This window comes from Microcaecilia unicolor, unplaced genomic scaffold (genome assembly GCF_901765095.1).
Source record: "Microcaecilia unicolor unplaced genomic scaffold, aMicUni1.1, whole genome shotgun sequence".
Taxonomy (NCBI): Eukaryota; Metazoa; Chordata; class Amphibia; order Gymnophiona; family Siphonopidae; genus Microcaecilia; species Microcaecilia unicolor.
Window position 1 is genome coordinate 38,506 of NW_021963615.1, and position 18,435 is coordinate 56,940.

The 18,435-nt window shown below is 49.0% G+C and overlaps 1 protein-coding gene across 9 annotated transcripts in view; it reads left to right on the plus strand.

Moving 5' to 3' along the window:
- The first annotated feature begins 12,963 nt into the window (after positions 1-12,963).
- LOC115459508 (E3 ubiquitin-protein ligase TRIM39-like) overlaps positions 12,964-18,435 on the plus strand; it is a 675,517-nt gene continuing 670,045 nt past the window's right edge. For all 9 annotated transcript variants that reach the window (XM_030189316.1, XM_030189317.1, XM_030189315.1 and 6 more), the window contains exon 1: positions 12,964-13,383. In XM_030189316.1, coding sequence (XP_030045176.1) covers positions 12,970-13,383 — 414 coding nt within the window. In that variant the 5' untranslated portion in view covers positions 12,964-12,969. The remainder of the gene's footprint in view (positions 13,384-18,435) is intronic.

Below are 18,435 nucleotides of genomic sequence, written 5' to 3' on the forward strand. Positions count from 1 at the left end.
TTTGGTTAATCTCTGTTTCCACTCCCCCACGCGGCCGTCATTGCCATACACTCAAATCCCAGCAAGCGAACCTATGAGCTGCAGCAAGGAGGTTTAATAGACAAGAGTGGAAGTGAACCTATCTAGTCCACTGTAAGCAAGGAAGCCAATTTGGTTAATCTCTGTTTCCACTCCCCCACGCGGCCGTCATTGCCATACACTCAAATCCCAGCAAGCGAACCTATGAGCTGCTACAAGGAGGTTTAATAGACAAGAGTGGAAGTGAACCTATCTAGTCCACTGTAAGCAAGGAAGCCAATTTGGTTAATCTCTGTTTCCACTCACTCCACGCGGCCGTCATTGCCATACACTCAAATCCAGCAAGCGAACCTATGAGCTGCTAGCAAGGAGGTTTAATAGACAAGAGTGGAAGTGAACCTATCTAGTCCACTGTAAGCAAGGAAGCCAATTTGGTTAATCTCTGTTTCCACTCCCCCACGCGGCCGTCATTGCCATACACTCGAATCCCAGCAAGCGAACCTATGAGCTGCTAGAAGGAGGTTTAATAGACAAGAGTGGAAGTGAACCTATCTAGTCCACTGTAAGCAAGGAAGCCAATTTGGTTAATCTCTGTTTCCACTCCCCCACGCGGCCGTCATTGCCATACACTCAAATCCCAGCAAGCGAACCTATGAGCTGCTACAAGGAGGTTTAATAGACAAGAGTGGAAGTGAACCTATCTAGTCCACTGTAAGCAAGGAAGCCAATTTGGTTAATCTCTGTTTCCACTCCCCCACGCGGCCGTCATTGCCATACACTCAAATCCAGCAAGCGAACCTATGAGCTGCTGCAAGGAGGTTTAATAGACAAGAGTGGAAGTGAACCTATCTAGTCCACTGTAAGCAAGGAAGCCAATTTGGTTAATCTCTGTTTCCACTCCCCCACGCGGCCGTCATTGCCATACACTCGAAAAACAGCAAGCGAACCTATGAGCTGCTGCAAGGAGGTTTAATAGACAAGAGTGGAAGTGAACCTATCTAGTCCACTGTAAGCAAGGAAGCCAATTTGGTTAATCTCTGTTTCCACTCCCCCACGCGGCCGTCATTGCCATACACTCGAAAAACAGCAAGCGAACCTATGAGCTGCTACAAGGAGGTTTAATAGACAAGAGTGGAAGTGAACCTATCTAGTCCACTGTAAGCAAGGAAGCCAATTTGGTTAATCTCTGTTTCCACTCTCCCACGCGGCCGTCATTGCCATACACTCGAAAAACAGCAAGCGAACCTATGAGCTGCTAGCAAGGAGGTTTAATAGACAAGAGTGGAAGTGAACCTATCTAGTCCACTAGTAAGCAAGGAAGCCAATTTGGTTAATCTCTGTTTCCACTCCCCCACGCGGCCGTCATTGCCATACACTCAAATCCCAGCAAGCGAACCTATGAGCTGCTGCAAGGAGGTTTAATAGACAAGAGTGGAAGTGAACCTATCTAGTCCACTGTAAGCAAGGAAGCCAATTTGGTTAATCTCTGTTTCCACTCCCCCACGCGGCCGTCATTGCCATACACTCAAATCCCAGCAAGCGAACCTATGAGCTGCTGCAAGGAGGTTTAATAGACAAGAGTGGAAGTGAACCTATCTAGTCCACTGTAAGCAAGGAAGCCAATTTGGTTAATCTCTGTTTCCACTCCCCCACGTGGCTGTCATTGCCATACACTCAAATCCAAGCAAGCGAACCTATGAGCTGCTGCAAGGAGGTTTAATAGACAAGAGTGGAAGTGAACCTATCTAGTCCACTGTAAGCAAGGAAGCCAATTTGGTTAATCTCTGTTTCCACTCCCCCACGCGGCTGTCATTGCCATACACTCAAATCCAGCAAGCGAACCTATGAGCTGCTGCAAGGAGGTTTAAGTAGACAAGAGTGGAAGTGAACCTATCTAGTCCACTGTAAGCAAGGAAGCCAATTTGGTTAATCTCTGTTTCCACTCCCCCACGTGGCCGTCATTGCCATACACTCGAAAAACAGCAAGCGAACCTATGAGCTGCTAGAAGGAGGTTTAATAGACAAGAGTGGAAGTGAACCTATCTAGTCCACTGTAAGCAAGGAAGCCAATTTGGTTAATCTCTGTTTCCACTCCCCCACGCGGCCGTCATTGCCATACACTCAAAATCCCAGCAAGCGAACCTATGAGCTGCTGCAAGGAGGTTTAATAGACAAGAGTGGAAGTGAACCTATCTAGTCCACTGTAAGCAAGGAAGCCAATTTGGTTAATCTCTGTTTCCACTCCCCCACGCGGCCGTCATTGCCATACACTCAAATCCAGCAAGCGAACCTATGAGCTGCTGCAAGGAGGTTTAATAGACAAGAGTGGAAGTGAACCTATCTAGTCCACTGTAAGCAAGGAAGCCAATTTGGTTAATCTCTGTTTCCACTCCCCCACGCGGCTGTCATTGCCATACACTCAAATCCCAGCAAGCGAACCTATGAGCTGCTGCAAGGAGGTTTAATAGACAAGAGTGGAAGTGAACCTATCTAGTCCACTGTAAGCAAGGAAGCCAATTTGGTTAATCTCTGTTTCCACTCCCCCACGCGGCTGTCATTGCCATACACTCAAATCCCAGCAAGCGAACCTATGAGCTGCTGCAAGGAGGTTTAATAGACAAGAGTGGAAGTGAACCTATCTAGTCCACTGTAAGCAAGGAAGCCAATTTGGTTAATCTCTGTTTCCACTCCCCCACGCGGCCGTCATTGCCATACACTCGAAAAACAGCAAGCGAACCTATGAGCTGCTGCAAGGAGGTTTAATAGACAAGAGTGGAAGTGAACCTATCTAGTCCACTGTAAGCAAGGAAGCCAATTTGGTTAATCTCTGTTTCCACTCCCCCACGCGGCCGTCATTGCCATACACTCGAAAACCAGCAAGCGAACCTATGAGCTGCTAGCAAGGAGGTTTAATAGACAAGAGTGGAAGTGAACCTATCTAGTCCACTGTAAGCAAGGAAGCCAATTTGGTTAATCTCTGTTTCAACTCCCCACGCGGCCGTCATTGCCATACACTCAAATCCCAGCAAGCGAACCTATGAGCTGCTGCAAGGAGGTTTAATAGACAAGAGTGGAAGTGAACCTATCTAGTCCACTGTAAGCAAGGAAGCCAATTTGGTTAATCTCTGTTTCCACTCCCCCACGCGGCTGTCATTGCCATACACTCAAATCCCAGCAAGCGAACCTATGAGCTGCTGCAAGGAGGTTTAATAGACAAGAGTGGAAGTGAACCTATCTAGTCCACTGTAAGCAAGGAAGCCAATTTGGTTAATCTCTGTTTCCACTCCCCCACGCGGCCGTCATTGCCATACACTCAAATCCAGCAAGCGGACCTATGGGCTGCTGCAAGGAGGTTTAATAGACAAGAGTGGAAGTGAACCTATCTAGTCCACTGTAAGCAAGGAAGCCAATTTGGTTAATCTCTGTTTCCACTCCCCCACGCGGCCGTCATTGCCATACACTCGAAAAACAGCAAGCGAACCTATGAGCTGCTGCAAGGAGGTTTAATAGACAAGAGTGGAAGTGAACCTATCTAGTCCACTGTAAGCAAGGAAGCCAATTTGGTTAATCTCTGTTTCCACTCCCCCACGCGGCCGTCATTGCCATACACTCAAATCCCAGCAAGCGAACCTATGAGCTGCTGCAAGGAGGTTTAATAGACAAGAGTGGAAGTGAACCTATCTAGTCCACTGTAAGCAAGGAAGCCAATTTGGTTAATCTCTGTTTCCACTCCCCCACGCGGCTGTCATTGCCATACACTCAAATCCCAGCAAGCGAACCTATGAGCTGCTGCAAGGAGGTTTAATAGACAAGAGTGGAAGTGAACCTATCTAGTCCACTGTAAGCAAGGAAGCCAATTTGGTTAATCTCTGTTTCCTCTCCCCCACGCGGCTGTCATTGCCATACACTCAAATCCCAGCAAGCGAACCTATGAGCTGCTGCAAGGAGGTTTAATAGACAAGAGTGGAAGTGAACCTATCTAGTCCACTGTAAGCAAGGAAGCCAATTTGGTTAATCTCTGTTTCCACTCCCCCACGCGGCTGTCATTGCCATACACTCAAATCCCAGCAAGCGAACCTATGAGCTGCTGCAAGGAGGTTTAATAGACAAGAGTGGAAGTGAACCTATCTAGTCCACTGTAAGCAAGGAAGCCAATTTGGTTAATCTCTGTTTCCACTCCCCCACGCGGCCGTCATTGCCATACACTCAAATCCCAGCAAGCGAACCTATGAGCTGCTGCAAGGAGGTTTAATAGACAAGAGTGGAAGTGAACCTATCTAGTCCACTGTAAGCAAGGAAGCCAATTTGGTTAATCTCTGTTTCCACTCCCCCACGCGGCCGTCATTGCCATACACTCGACATGCAGCAAGCGAACCTATGAGCTGCTGCAAGGAGGTTTAATAGACAAGAGTGGAAGTGAACCTATCTAGTCCACTGTAAGCAAGGAAGCCAATTTGGTTAATCTCTGTTTCCACTCCCCCACGCGGCCGTCATTGCCATACACTCGAAAACCAGCAAGCGAACCTATGAGCTGCTGCAAGGAGGTTTAATAGACAAGAGTGGAAGTGAACCTATCTAGTCCACTGTAAGCAAGGAAGCCAATTTGGTTAATCTCTGTTTCCACTCCCCCACGCGGCCGTCATTGCCATACACTCAAAACCCAGCAAGCGAACCTATGAGCTGCTGCAAGCAGGTTTAATAGACAAGAGTGGAGGTGAACCTATCTAGTCCACTGTAAGCAAGGAAGCCAATTTGGTTAATCTCTGTTTCCACTCCCCCACGCGGCCGTCATTGCCATACACTCGAAAATCAGCAAGCGAACCTATGAGCTGCTGCAAGGAGGTTTAATAGACAAGAGTGGAAGTGAACCTATCTAGTCCACTGTAAGCAAGGAAGCCAATTTGGTTAATCTCTGTTTCCACTCCCCCACGCGGCCGTCATTGCCATACACTCAAATCCCAGCAAGCGAACCTATGAGCTGCTGCAAGGAGGTTTAATAGACAAGAGTGGAAGTGAACCTATCTAGTCCACTGTAAGCAAGGAAGCCAATTTGGTTAATCTCTGTTTCCACTCCCCCACGCGGCCGTCATTGCCATACACTCGAAAAACAGCAAGCGAACCTATGAGCTGCTGCAAGGAGGTTTAATAGACAAGAGTGGAAGTGAACCTATCTAGTCCACTGTAAGCAAGGAAGCCAATTTGGTTAATCTCTGTTTCCACTCTCCCACGCGGCCGTCATTGCCATACACTCGAAAAACAGCAAGCGAACCTATGAGCTGCTACAAGGAGGTTTAATAGACAAGAGTGGAAGTGAACCTATCTAGTCCACAGTAAGCAAGGAAGCCAATTTGGTTAATCTCTGTTTCAACTCCCCCACGCGGCCGTCATTGCCATACACTCAAATCCCAGCAAGCGAACCTATGAGCTGCTGCAATTAGGTTTAATAGACAAGAGTGGAAGTGAACCTATCTAGTCCACTGTAAGCAAGGAAGCCAATTTGGTTAATCTCTGTTTCCACTCCCCCACAGCGGCTGTCATTGCCATACACTCAAATCCCAGCAAGCGAACCTATGAGCTGCTGCAAGGAGGTTTAATAGACAAGAGTGGAAGTGAACCTATCTAGTCCACTGTAAGCAAGGAAGCCAATTTGGTTAATCTCTGTTTCCACTCCCCCACGCGGCTGTCATTGCCATACACTCAAATCCCAGCAAGCGAACCTATGAGCTGCTGCAAGGAGGTTTAGTAGACAAGAGTGGAAGTGAACCTATCTAGTCCACTGTAAGCAAGGAAGCCAATTTGGTTAATCTCTGTTTCCACTCCCCCACGCGGCCGTCATTGCCATACACTAGAAAAACAGCAAGCGAACCTATGAGCTGCAGCAAGGAGGTTTAATAGACAAGAGTGGAAGTGAACCTATCTAGTCCACTGTAAGCAAGGAAGCCAATTTGGTTAATCTCTGTTTCCACTCCCCCACGCGGCTGTCATTGCCATACACTCAAATCCCAGCAAGCGAACCTATGAGCTGCTGCAAGGAGGTTTAATAGACAAGAGTGGAAGTGAACCTATCTAGTCCACTGTAAGCAAGGAAGCCAATTTGGTTAATCTCTGTTTCCACTCCCCCACTCGGCTGTCATTGCCATACACTCAAATCCCAGCAAGCGAACCTATGAGCTGCTGCAAGGAGGTTTAGTAGACAAGAGTGGAAGTGAACCTATCTAGTCCACTGTAAGCAAGGAAGCCAATTTGGTTAATCTCTGTTTCCACTCCCCCACGCGGCCGTCATTGCCATACACTCGAAAAACAGCAAGCGAACCTATGAGCTGCTGCAAGGAGGTTTAATAGACAAGAGTGGAAGTGAACCTATCTAGTCCACTGTAAGCAAGGAAGCCAATTTGGTTAATCTCTGTTTCCACTCCCCCACGCGGCCGTCATTGCCATACACTCGAAAAACAGCAAGCGAACCTATGAGCTGCTGCAAGGAGGTTTAATAGACAAGAGTGGAAGTGAACCTATCTAGTCCACTGTAAGCAAGGAAGCCAATTTGGTTAATCTCTGTTTCCACTCCCCCACGCGGCTGTCATTGCCATACACTCAAATCCCAGCAAGCGAACCTATGAGCTGCTGCAAGGAGGTTTAATAGACAAGAGTGGAAGTGAACCTATCTAGTCCACTGTAAGCAAGGAAGCCAATTTGGTTAATCTCTGTTTCCACTCCCCCATGCGGCCGTCATTGCCATACACTCAAATCCCATCAAGCGAACCTATGAGCTGCTGCAAGGAGGTTTAATAGACAAGAGTGGAAGTGAACCTATCTAGTCCACTGTAAGCAAGGAAGCCAATTTGGTTAATCTCTGTTTCAACTGCCCCACGCGGCCGTCATTACCATACACTCAAATCCCAGCAAGCGAACCTATGAGCTGCTGCAATTAGGTTTAATAGACAAGAGTGGAAGTGAACCTATCTAGTCCACTGTAAGCAAGGAAGCCAATTTGGTTAATCTCTGTTTCCACTCCCCCACGCGGCTGTCATTACCATACACTCAAATCCCAGCAAGCGAACCTATGAGCTGCTGCAAGGAGGTTTAGTAGACAAGAGTGGAAGTGAACCTATCTAGTCCACTGTAAGCAAGGAAGCCAATTTGGTTAATCTCTGTTTCCACTCCCCCACGCGGCCATCATTGCCATACACTCAAATCCCAGCAATCGAACCTATGAGCTGCTGCAAGGAGGTTTAATAGACAAGAGTGGAAGTGAACCTATCTAGTCCACTGTAAGCAAGGAAGCCAATTTGGTTAATCTCTGTTTCCTCTCCCCCACGCGGCCGTCATTGCCATACACTCGAAAAACAGCAATCGAACCTATGAGCTGCTGCAATTAGGTTTAATAGACAAGAGTGGAAGTGAACCTATCTAGTCCACTGTAAGCAAGGAAGCCAATTTGGTTAATCTCTGTTTCCACTCCCCCACGCGGCTGTCATTACCATACACTCAAATCCCAGCAAGCGAACCTATGAGCTGCTGCAAGGAGGTTTAGTAGACAAGAGTGGAAGTGAACCTATCTAGTCCACTGTAAGCAAGGAAGCCAATTTGGTTAATCTCTGTTTCCACTCCCCCACGCGGCCGACATTGCCATACACTCAAATCCCAGCAATCGAACCTATGAGCTGCTGCAAGGAGGTTTAATAGACAAGAGTGGAAGTGAACCTATCTAGTCCACTGTAAGCAAGGAAGCCAATTTGGTTAATCTCTGTTTCCACTCCCCCACGCGGCCGTCATTGCCATACACTCGAAAAACAGCAAGCGAACCTATGAGCTGCTACAAGGAGGTTTAATAGACAAGAGTGGAAGTGAACCTATCTAGTCCACAGTAAGCAAGGAAGCCAATTTGGTTAATCTCTGTTTCAACTCCCCCACGCGGCCGTCATTGCCATACACTCAAATCCCAGCAAGCGAACCTATGAGCTGCTGCAATTAGGTTTAATAGACAAGAGTGGAAGTGAACCTATCTAGTCCACTGTAAGCAAGGAAGCCAATTTGGTTAATCTCTGTTTCCACTCCCCCACGCGGCTGTCATTGCCATACACTCAAATCCCAGCAAGCGAACCTATGAGCTGCTGCAAGGAGGTTTAATAGACAAGAGTGGAAGTGAACCTATCTAGTCCACTGTAAGCAAGGAAGCCAATTTGGTTAATCTCTGTTTCCACTCCCCCACGCGGCTGTCATTGCCATACACTCAAATCCCAGCAAGCGAACCTATGAGCTGCTGCAAGGAGGTTTAGTAGACAAGAGTGGAAGTGAACCTATCTAGTCCACTGTAAGCAAGGAAGCCAATTTGGTTAATCTCTGTTTCCACTCCCCCTCGCGGCCGTCATTGCCATACACTAGAAAAACAGCAAGCGAACCTATGAGCTGCAGCAAGGAGGTTTAATAGACAAGAGTGGAAGTGAACCTATCTAGTCCACTGTAAGCAAGGAAGCCAATTTGGTTAATCTCTGTTTCCACTCCCCCACGCGGCTGTCATTGCCATACACTCAAATCCCAGCAAGCGAACCTATGAGCTGCTGCAAGGAGGTTTAATAGACAAGAGTGGAAGTGAACCTATCTAGTCCACTGTAAGCAAGGAAGCCAATTTGGTTAATCTCTGTTTCCACTCCCCCACGCGGCTGTCATTGCCATACACTCAAATCCCAGCAAGCGAACCTATGAGCTGCTGCAAGGAGGTTTAGTAGACAAGAGTGGAAGTGAACCTATCTAGTCCACTGTAAGCAAGGAAGCCAATTTGGTTAATCTCTGTTTCCACTCCCCCACGCGGCCGTCATTGCCATACACTCGAAAAACAGCAAGCGAACCTATGAGCTGCTGCAAGGAGGTTTAATAGACAAGAGTGGAAGTGAACCTATCTAGTCCACTGTAAGCAAGGAAGCCAATTTGGTTAATCTCTGTTTCCACTCCCCCACGCGGCCGTCATTGCCATACACTCGAAAAACAGCAAGCGAACCTATGAGCTGCTGCAAGGAGGTTTAATAGACAAGAGTGGAAGTGAACCTATCTAGTCCACTGTAAGCAAGGAAGCCAATTTGGTTAATCTCTGTTTCCACTCCCCCACGCGGCTGTCATTGCCATACACTCAAATCCCAGCAAGCGAACCTATGAGCTGCTGCAAGGAGGTTTAATAGACAAGAGTGGAAGTGAACCTATCTAGTCCACTGTAAGCAAGGAAGCCAATTTGGTTAATCTCTGTTTCCACTCCCCCATGCGGCCGTCATTGCCATACACTCAAATCCCATCAAGCGAACCTATGAGCTGCTGCAAGGAGGTTTAATAGACAAGAGTGGAAGTGAACCTATCTAGTCCACTGTAAGCAAGGAAGCCAATTTGGTTAATCTCTGTTTCAACTGCCCCACGCGGCCGTCATTACCATACACTCAAATCCCAGCAAGCGAACCTATGAGCTGCTGCAATTAGGTTTAATAGACAAGAGTGGAAGTGAACCTATCTAGTCCACTGTAAGCAAGGAAGCCAATTTGGTTAATCTCTGTTTCCACTCCCCCACGCGGCTGTCATTACCATACACTCAAATCCCAGCAAGCGAACCTATGAGCTGCTGCAAGGAGGTTTAGTAGACAAGAGTGGAAGTGAACCTATCTAGTCCACTGTAAGCAAGGAAGCCAATTTGGTTAATCTCTGTTTCCACTCCCCCACGCGGCCATCATTGCCATACACTCAAATCCCAGCAATCGAACCTATGAGCTGCTGCAAGGAGGTTTAATAGACAAGAGTGGAAGTGAACCTATCTAGTCCACTGTAAGCAAGGAAGCCAATTTGGTTAATCTCTGTTTCCTCTCCCCCACGCGGCCGTCATTGCCATACACTCGAAAAACAGCAATCGAACCTATGAGCTGCTGCAAGGAGGTTTAATAGACAAGAGTGGAAGTGAACCTATCTAGTCCACTGTAAGCAAGGAAGCCAATTTGGTTAATCTCTGTTTCCACTCTCCCACGCGGCCGTCATTGCCATACACTCGAAAAACAGCAAGCGAACCTATGAGCTGCTGCAATTAGGTTTAATAGACAAGAGTGGAAGTGAACCTATCTAGTCCACTGTAAGCAAGGAAGCCAATTTGGTTAATCTCTGTTTCCACTCCCCCACGCGGCTGTCATTGCCATACACTCAAATCCCAGCAAGCGAACCTATGAGCTGCTGCAAGGAGGTTTAGTAGACAAGAGTGGAAGTGAACCTATCTAGTCCACTGTAAGCAAGGAAGCCAATTTGGTTAATCTCTGTTTCCACTCCCCCACGCGGCCGTCATTGCCATACACTCAAATCCCAGCAATCGAACCTATGAGCTGCTGCAAGGAGGTTTAATAGACAAGAGTGGAAGTGAACCTATCTAGTCCACTGTAAGCAAGGAAGCCAATTTGGTTAATCTCTGTTTCCACTCCCCCACGCGGCCGTCATTGCCATACACTCAAATCCCAGCAATCGAACCTATGAGCTGCTGCAAGGAGGTTTAATAGACAAGAGTGGAAGTGAACCTATCTAGTCCACTGTAAGCAAGGAAGCCAATTTGGTTAATCTCTGTTTCCACTCCCCCACGCGGCCGTCATTGCCATACACTCAAATCCCAGCAAGCGAACCTATGAGCTGCTGCAAGGAGGTTTAATAGACAAGAGTGGAAGTGAACCTATCTAGTCCACTGTAAGCAAGGAAGCCAATTTGGTTAATCTCTGTTTCCACTCCCCCGCGTGGCCGTCATTGCCATACACTCAAATCACAGCAAGCAAACCTATGAGCTGCTGCAAGGAGGTTTAATAGAAAAGAGTGGAAGTGAGCCTATCTAGTCCACTGTAAACTTGGAAGCCAATTTAGTTAATCTCTGTTTCCACTCCCCCGCATAGACGTCATTGCCATACACTCAAATCACAGCAAGCAAACCTATGAGATGCTACTACTACTACATTTCTATAGCGCTACCAGTCATACGCAGTGCTTCACAATTTAAGGAAGTTTAATACACAGAAGTGGAAGTGAGCCTATCTAGTTGCAAAAACCATAGAAAAGTGGTTTATCAAGTCCCATTTCCTCCATCCATCCACGTCCAGCAATTCTCTCTCCCCTGCCCTTCCCTCCAGCGATCTCCCATGCCCTCCCCTTCTCTGCATTTCCACCAATCTGTTCTCTCCCCCTGCCCTCCCCTCCCATCCATGTCCAGCGATTCTCCCTGCCCTCCGTCAGCTCCCCGGCAGCCCTCCTCTCCGTTCCTTCCTGCCCTCCCCTCCATCCATCCACCCACGTCCAGCAATTCTCTTCTCTCCCCCATGCCCTTCCCTTCTCTCCCCCATGCCCTCCCCTTCTCACCATGTCCAGCAATCTGTTCTCTCCCCCTGCCCTTCCCTCCCATCCATGTCCAGCGATTCTCCCTGCCCTCCCTCAGCTTCCCACAGTCCTCTTCTCCGTTCCTTCCTGCCCCTTCCCCCTCCATCCATGTACAACATTCTCCTCTCTCCCCTGCCCTCTCCGTTCCTTCCTTCCTATCACCTGACAGCTGCCCCCACAAAACGCAGGGCTAGCGCTGCAGCAAAACAGCTCTGCTCTCTTTAACGGTCCCTGTCCCTCTGAGTCCTTCCTTCCCGCCCAGGGCAGCCCTCCTCCTCCTCTCTGCACCCCCCCCCCCTGTGTCATAACCCTTTTACTTCCCATGGTGGCAGCGACGTCAGTTACTTTACGAAGAAGACACCAAAAGCTCCCCTCGGGCTCCAGCTTCTCCCTTCGCTAGTTCGCTCTGCACACAGTGAGTGTCCCGCCTTCGTGGAAACAGGAAATGCATCATCGCGAAGGCGGGGCACTCACTGTGTGCAGAGCGAACTAGCGAAGGGAGAAGCTGGAGCCGGAGGGGAGCTTTTGGTGTCTTCTTCGTAAAGTAACTGACGTCGCTGCCACCACGGGAAGTAAAAGGGTTATGACACGGGGAGGGGGGGTGCGGAGAGGAGGAGGAGGGCTGCCCTGGGTGGGAAGGAAGGACTGTTATAAGAGGCGCCTATGGGGGGGTATTTTGGGTGCGGGGGGTGCCTGGGAGCGGCGGATCACCCCCCCCCCCTTGCTACACCACTGCCTGAGGACGGAGGTTTTGGCCTCTGAAAGCTAAATGTATTAGTCCAATAAAATGGTATTATTTTACTTTCTATATTTGTTTTATTTCTATTTGTTAATTTGTAAAGTGGTGATTGGTATTTGTTAGTTTTTTTTCAAATTTACATCTGCTGTCTTTATATTTTGCACAGTACTAGGGGACATTTTCTGTTTCTGTGGTGTTGCATTGTATGCAGAGTCTGGCATCGGAGGTTCAGTTTAATTTTTGTCTAAATAGAAAGTTTATGATTACTTCTTCTATAGTGGATTAGAGTGTATCTGTGTTTGTGAAAAAGACATGACTTTCAGTTGGCATTGACTGTGCAGGATTGACGATCTGTACTATCTGTCTGGTTTCGTTTTACAATAGGTGAATTGATGTTCTAGTGCTCACTGTAGTGTTTAAGATGCTTTCTTTTTCCTTTTGTGACTCATAGAAATGACTGCTTATGGTATGGTAGAATTGCTCTATAGGTCCTGAGTGTTTTGCATTCTCGGTATGCCTAGTACTGGATTTTGGAGGGGGGTGTTAAAAAATGACCGGCCCCGGGTGTCAACTACCCAAGGTATGCCACTGCCCAGGCTCCAGGTTACACATAGGAAACTTCATGGGAAGAGGTCACTGCTGTTCTCCCTGCAGCTCCCAGACCCCTGGGTCTCTGTAGCTGTGGATAAAAGGGAGGAACTAGGAGACAGGAAGGAGGGCAGACAGCCCTGGTGTCGAATCAAATTACACAAAGTCCCTGACAAAGATCCTGTTCCACACAGACACTCCCTTGAAACAGAAATTTGAATTCTTTCTTAGTCTCATTTCCTGTAAGAAGCATGGCTGCAGCAAACCTTGCTGAGAGTCTGCGAGATGAAGCTTCTTGTTCTATGTGTCTGGATTATTTTACAGACCCAGTGACTACGGACTGTGGACACAACTTCTGTCGCTCCTGTATCACTCAGAACTGGGAGAGAAGAGACACAAACTTCTCCTGTCCCCAGTGTAGGGAAACCACTCAGCAGAGCAACCTCAGATCTAACAGGCAGCTGGCAAATGTGACAGAAATGGTGAAAAAGCTCAGTCAGTGTTCAGTGAGACCCAAAGAGGAGGATTTGTATGAGGAACATGAAGAGAGACTGAAGCTGTTTTGTGAAGAGGATCAGAAAATTATCTGCCTTATTTGTAGAGAGTCCAGAGATCACAAATCTCACACCGTGATCCCCATAAAGGAGGCTGTGCAGGAATACAAGGTCTGTATCAGTAGCTTTATTATCACACTGTGATTCCCATAGTGGAGGAGAAGCTTAGTGGTTATTGCCGCTGATTTTGATCCTGGTGGACTGGGTTCAATTCCCAATGCAGCTCTGTGACCCTGCTTTGAATGTAGTTGCAAAAACCACAGAAAAGTGGTTTATCAAGCCCCATTTCCCTTTCCTCCGTAGTGGAGGCTGTGCAGGAATCCAAGGTGTGTGTCAGTATCTTTAGTATCACAGTGTGTGTCCTGGGGTCACAAATCTCACACCATGAACTCTATAGAGGGAGATGAAGGTGTGTGTATTTAATGATATTACAGAAAATTTACGTTTTCATTCTCATAAAACTAAAAAGTTGAATTAGCGTTTTGAAGCATATGAGTAGTAAGATCAATCATCAAAACTTGAACCCTGGCTGCTGTCTATTCAGGCATCTTCCATATACATTCAGGGGTCAATATTCAGCCTGTGAGTTGTGGCTCCCAGAAGGAATACAGGTATTGCCAATACTCCATGCTGTACCCAAGAACCTAAACAGATGATCATAATAATAATGAATAATCTAATTGAATTACCCCCTCGTAATGCTGTTTCATCTTGTTTTACATTTCCCTATCTGTAAGAATGTGATATATAAAACAATTCACTCTGCTAATTTGTCCTATCAAAGCACCAAAATTCTCTTCCTAAATCAATCAAGTTTACAGCTGATTACCTAACTTTTACAAGTCTTCTAAAAACACATTTCTTCAGTTTGGCCTTTCTGAATACAAAGAACTCTTTTCTTAATCTCGTTTCCCACCTAGTCCTGAAGGAGTGGAACGCCGGATACTACTTGAATACTCTGAATACTACTAATACTACTGACCACCAGAACAACCTCATGTTTTGTGCCTACTGATGGACTTATACTTATGGACTCTACCTCTGCTTTTGGCCTTTTAGCCATACTTTATTAATGCACTGGACCTTTTGTGCCTTACAAATAATGAGCCTAGACTGAGACCAAAACCTGTGCAGTTTAGACCTTTACTAGTAGTAAGTATTTGTTAACCAGCAGCTAGATAACAAATTGTAGTAGTCAGCAATTTAGGGTTGTATGGAAGGCAGCTGGCTCTGCCAGCCCAGTCTCGTGACTCATGCATAGAGGCTGTATTGTGTAGAGGTGCTAGAACACTGCAATAAGTTACATTTCTTGCAAAGTAACAATTTCTATGAAAGCTATGAAACTGACGTATCTTTTCTCTGTGAGAACTACAGAACTACTAATGTATTGCGCATGTGCCTGTACTGCGCATGTGTGTGTGTGACGTATGATGCATTTTATGCGCATGACCAATAATCTGTATAAGAACGAGTGTCAGATGACGCTCGACACACAGTATTCTGAGATTGTACTCGGTGCTGTGTGAATTGCTAGCAATAAAAGTTGTTTTGTTTTGGAACCAATTTGTCTTTCGCCTCCTGATTTTCGGACCCGTTTCATTGGCGACCCAGATGGGACAGGAGTAGAAAGGGAAATCGGATTATATTCTTTCCCCTTCCCACTGCAGGCGGATCGGTTCACCGACTCCCCCGGCCGGGAAAGTGGTTAGTGGCCACCGCTGACTTCAGCGTCCACTTCACGGCGGGAGGGCCGATCAATTCCGGCCGGCTGAGAGTGGGACTGTGTGGCTCCGACAAAACAGCTTTCTCATTTTTTCTTTTTTCCTCTCCGGAGAGACGCGTACGACGGCGCGGCCTGCTGGGACGACGGACAGGCGAGTATACTCAACGTAGTGACCGGCTCGGTAAAGGGCCGAAGAAGAGGATTGATCACCCTCTTAGCCAGTGACTAATACGGACTAGGTCCCGGAACCTCACTAGGCTTGGGCGAAGAAACCGTACGGGAGGGTTTCTTGTTGTGAGCGAAAGTTGTGTGATTGGGCCTGCAGTTCCAGGCTGGGCGACCACGTCCTGGTCAGGCCGAGTGTTGACCCTTCTGTGTCCGGTGGAACGAGACCCCTTACTCCTCCACCATCCCTCTCCCCTTCGTCTGTCTCCTATCCTTTGGCACTCAGGTTAGGATGGGCGGGGGTGGTTCCACACCGTTAGACTTAATGACGGAACACTTTAGCGAAGTGTTCGACCAAGATAAATGCAGTAGGGCCGGGATGATACAGCGATGTCAATTTATGTGGCCCGGGTTAGGAATTGCTGACTGGCCCCCGGAAGGGTCATTTGAGTACGAAAAGGTGGCGGCGGTCATGAATATTGTTATAGTTGGGGGAAACCCCGGGTGCCCAGAGGACATCCCCTACATTGAGGCGTGGTTAAGCGTTGTCCGGGACCCGCCCGACTGGGCCCAACATAAGGTAGAGAAGGCCGCCCTTATGGTGATAAAACAGAGGAAGGGGCGGGGAGCCAAACGAACCCCGGCCTTCGCTCTCCAAACCCCGGCAGCCGCTGCCGTTCCGAAGGCCAGGGGAACCGCCCCTATAACGCCCACCGCCCCTTCCGATGAAGCCCCAGAGGCCACGCCCCGTACTACCACTAAGAAGGCCACGCCCCGTGCTACCAGTGCGCTTCCCAAACCTAGACCACCCATGAAAGGCCGAGGGAAAGTTCAGGGCCCGCCGGAAAAGGTGCCCCCTAAGGCCCCAGTTCTTGTTACCACGGAAGCCTACGAAGATGATGTGGCGCCTCCTCCATACGTTCCCCTATACCCCGACCTCGCGGACTTGTCGGATGGCCCGGATGACGCTGAGGCCTCCGAGTCCGAGTCGGACACTGGAGACGCTATAATCCCGGACCCCACCACTAACAGGAAGAGTCACAGAGTAGTGAAAGCCGTTACCCGATACCCCCAGTCGAGTCCGAGAAGTACCCTTCCGGCTTCCCGGAGGACAGAAGTGACTAACCTGTACCCGGTCCGGCAGTCTACGACCTACACCCCTAACCCAGTGGCCGACGCCCAGCCCATTCAGTCGACCGTCTACAGCCACGTCCCCTTCTCCAGCGCTGACCTCTATAACTGGAAGCTGCACGGACCATCTTATGATCAGAAACCCGAACAACTGATAGAACTGGTAGAAGGCATCATTTACAGTTATAATCCCACGTGGGCCGACCTCAGGCAGTTGAGCGCCCACATCCTGACCACTGAAGAACGCCGCCTCCTACAGCAAAATATGGAACAAGCGATCCGAGATGCCAACCCGGGAAATGCTAACGTACAGGCCATCCTGGACACAGAAGCCCCTACCGCAGTCCCTGCATGGGATTACCGGACTGAGGAAGGACAGGCCGTCATTCGCCGATACCAACAGGCATACCTGGCGGCCCTTAAAAAGGGAAAGCAGAAAATTACAAATATGGGAAAAATTCACAATATAGTCCAACAGAAGAATGAAAGTCCGGGGGACTTCCTCGAGCGCCTCATGGACGCATTCCGGAGACATAGTCCAATAAACCCCGAAGACCCCAAAAATGTCTCCACAGTGGTCATGAGCTTTGTTAGCCAATCAGCACCCGACATACGGAGAAAACTCCAGAGAACTGAAGGATTTGAAGGGATGGGCATCAGCCAATTGAAGGCCATAGCTGATCGCGTGTTCGGATACCGCGACCAAGAAGAGAAGGCCGAAGCCCGGAAGGAGTCCACCAGGCGGATGCGCGAAAATGTGGATGTATTGGCTACAGTGCTGGAAGAACGTTTAGGGTCCAGGCCACGGGGCAGAGGTAGAGGCCGAGGGGGAAGAGGAACACGATCCCCCTTAGGACGCAACCAATGCGCAAACTGTCGGGAGGAGGGGCACTGGTGGGCAGACTGTCCGGAGAAACCGCGTGACCAGAAGAAAGGGGGGGAAGACACCGACCACCCAAGGGCCCCCAGACAAGGACAACGAGGACGGGGCCGCGGCCGGGAACGGGCCGAACAGCAGGAATGGCAGATGGCTCTGGACGCCACCCGGGAACACACGGCATGAAGGGACCGGGAGGGCAGAGTCCCCACTGACCCTCTGGTGGAGATCCGCGTGGGGACGCAATTGATGAAGGCCCTCCTAGACACGGGGGCCCAACGTTCCGTCATCACCACAGCCATCGCCCCAGCCACAAAAGAAACCATACCAATTATCGGCGCTTCTGGAAAATCGCTCACAGCCCCCCTCCTCAGGGAACGCCAAGTCCAGATCGGTGGGACGATGGTGTCTCACCAGTTCATCCATATCCCCGAGTGCCCCGTCCCCCTGATTGGCCGCGATCTACTGTGCAAACTCCAAGCCACCCTGAAGTTTAGACCAACAGGCGAAGTGGAAGCCCATTTCGAAGACCAACCAGTAACGCTCCTCTGCCCGGTACGGGAGGAATGGAGACTATATGCCCCCCTTATTGCAGGCCCTGACGATGGCCGCTATTACCAGGACACCCCTTTCGCACAACAGAGAAGGGACCTAATGGAAGAGGTGCCCGACGTATGGGCGGAGGTGAACCCTGGTGGACTAGCCGTCAACGCCATCCCCCTCTGGATCGAACTCAAACCAAATGCCCAAGTTGTCAACCAAGGACAATATCACATCCCTTATGCAGCCCGGCATAGTATGCAAACACACCTACAGAAACTCCTTCAGCACGGGGTCCTGAGACCTGTCAGATCTGCTTGGAACACCCCATTATTGCCCGTGAAGAAGCCAGGAACGTCGGAGTATAGGCCCGTCCAAGACTTGAGAAAGGTCAACAACCAGGTAGCCGACATAGTTGCCCTCGTACCAAACCCTTATTCCATCCTCGCCCAAGTGCCAGCCCAGACCAAGTGGTACAGTGTCATTGATTTAAAGGACGCCTTCTTCTCCATCCCCCTTGCCGCCGATAGCCAGAAATTGTTTGCCTTCACGTGGGAAGACTTACAGACTGGTAATAAGCAGCAGTTTACCTGGACACGACTCCCCCAGGGATTCAAGAACTCCCCCACCCTTTTCGGCGACCAACTCGCTCAGGACCTGAAGACGTATCAGGACGAGTATGGGCCGGTCGTCCAATACGTGGATGACCTGTTGGTGGCCCGTGAAA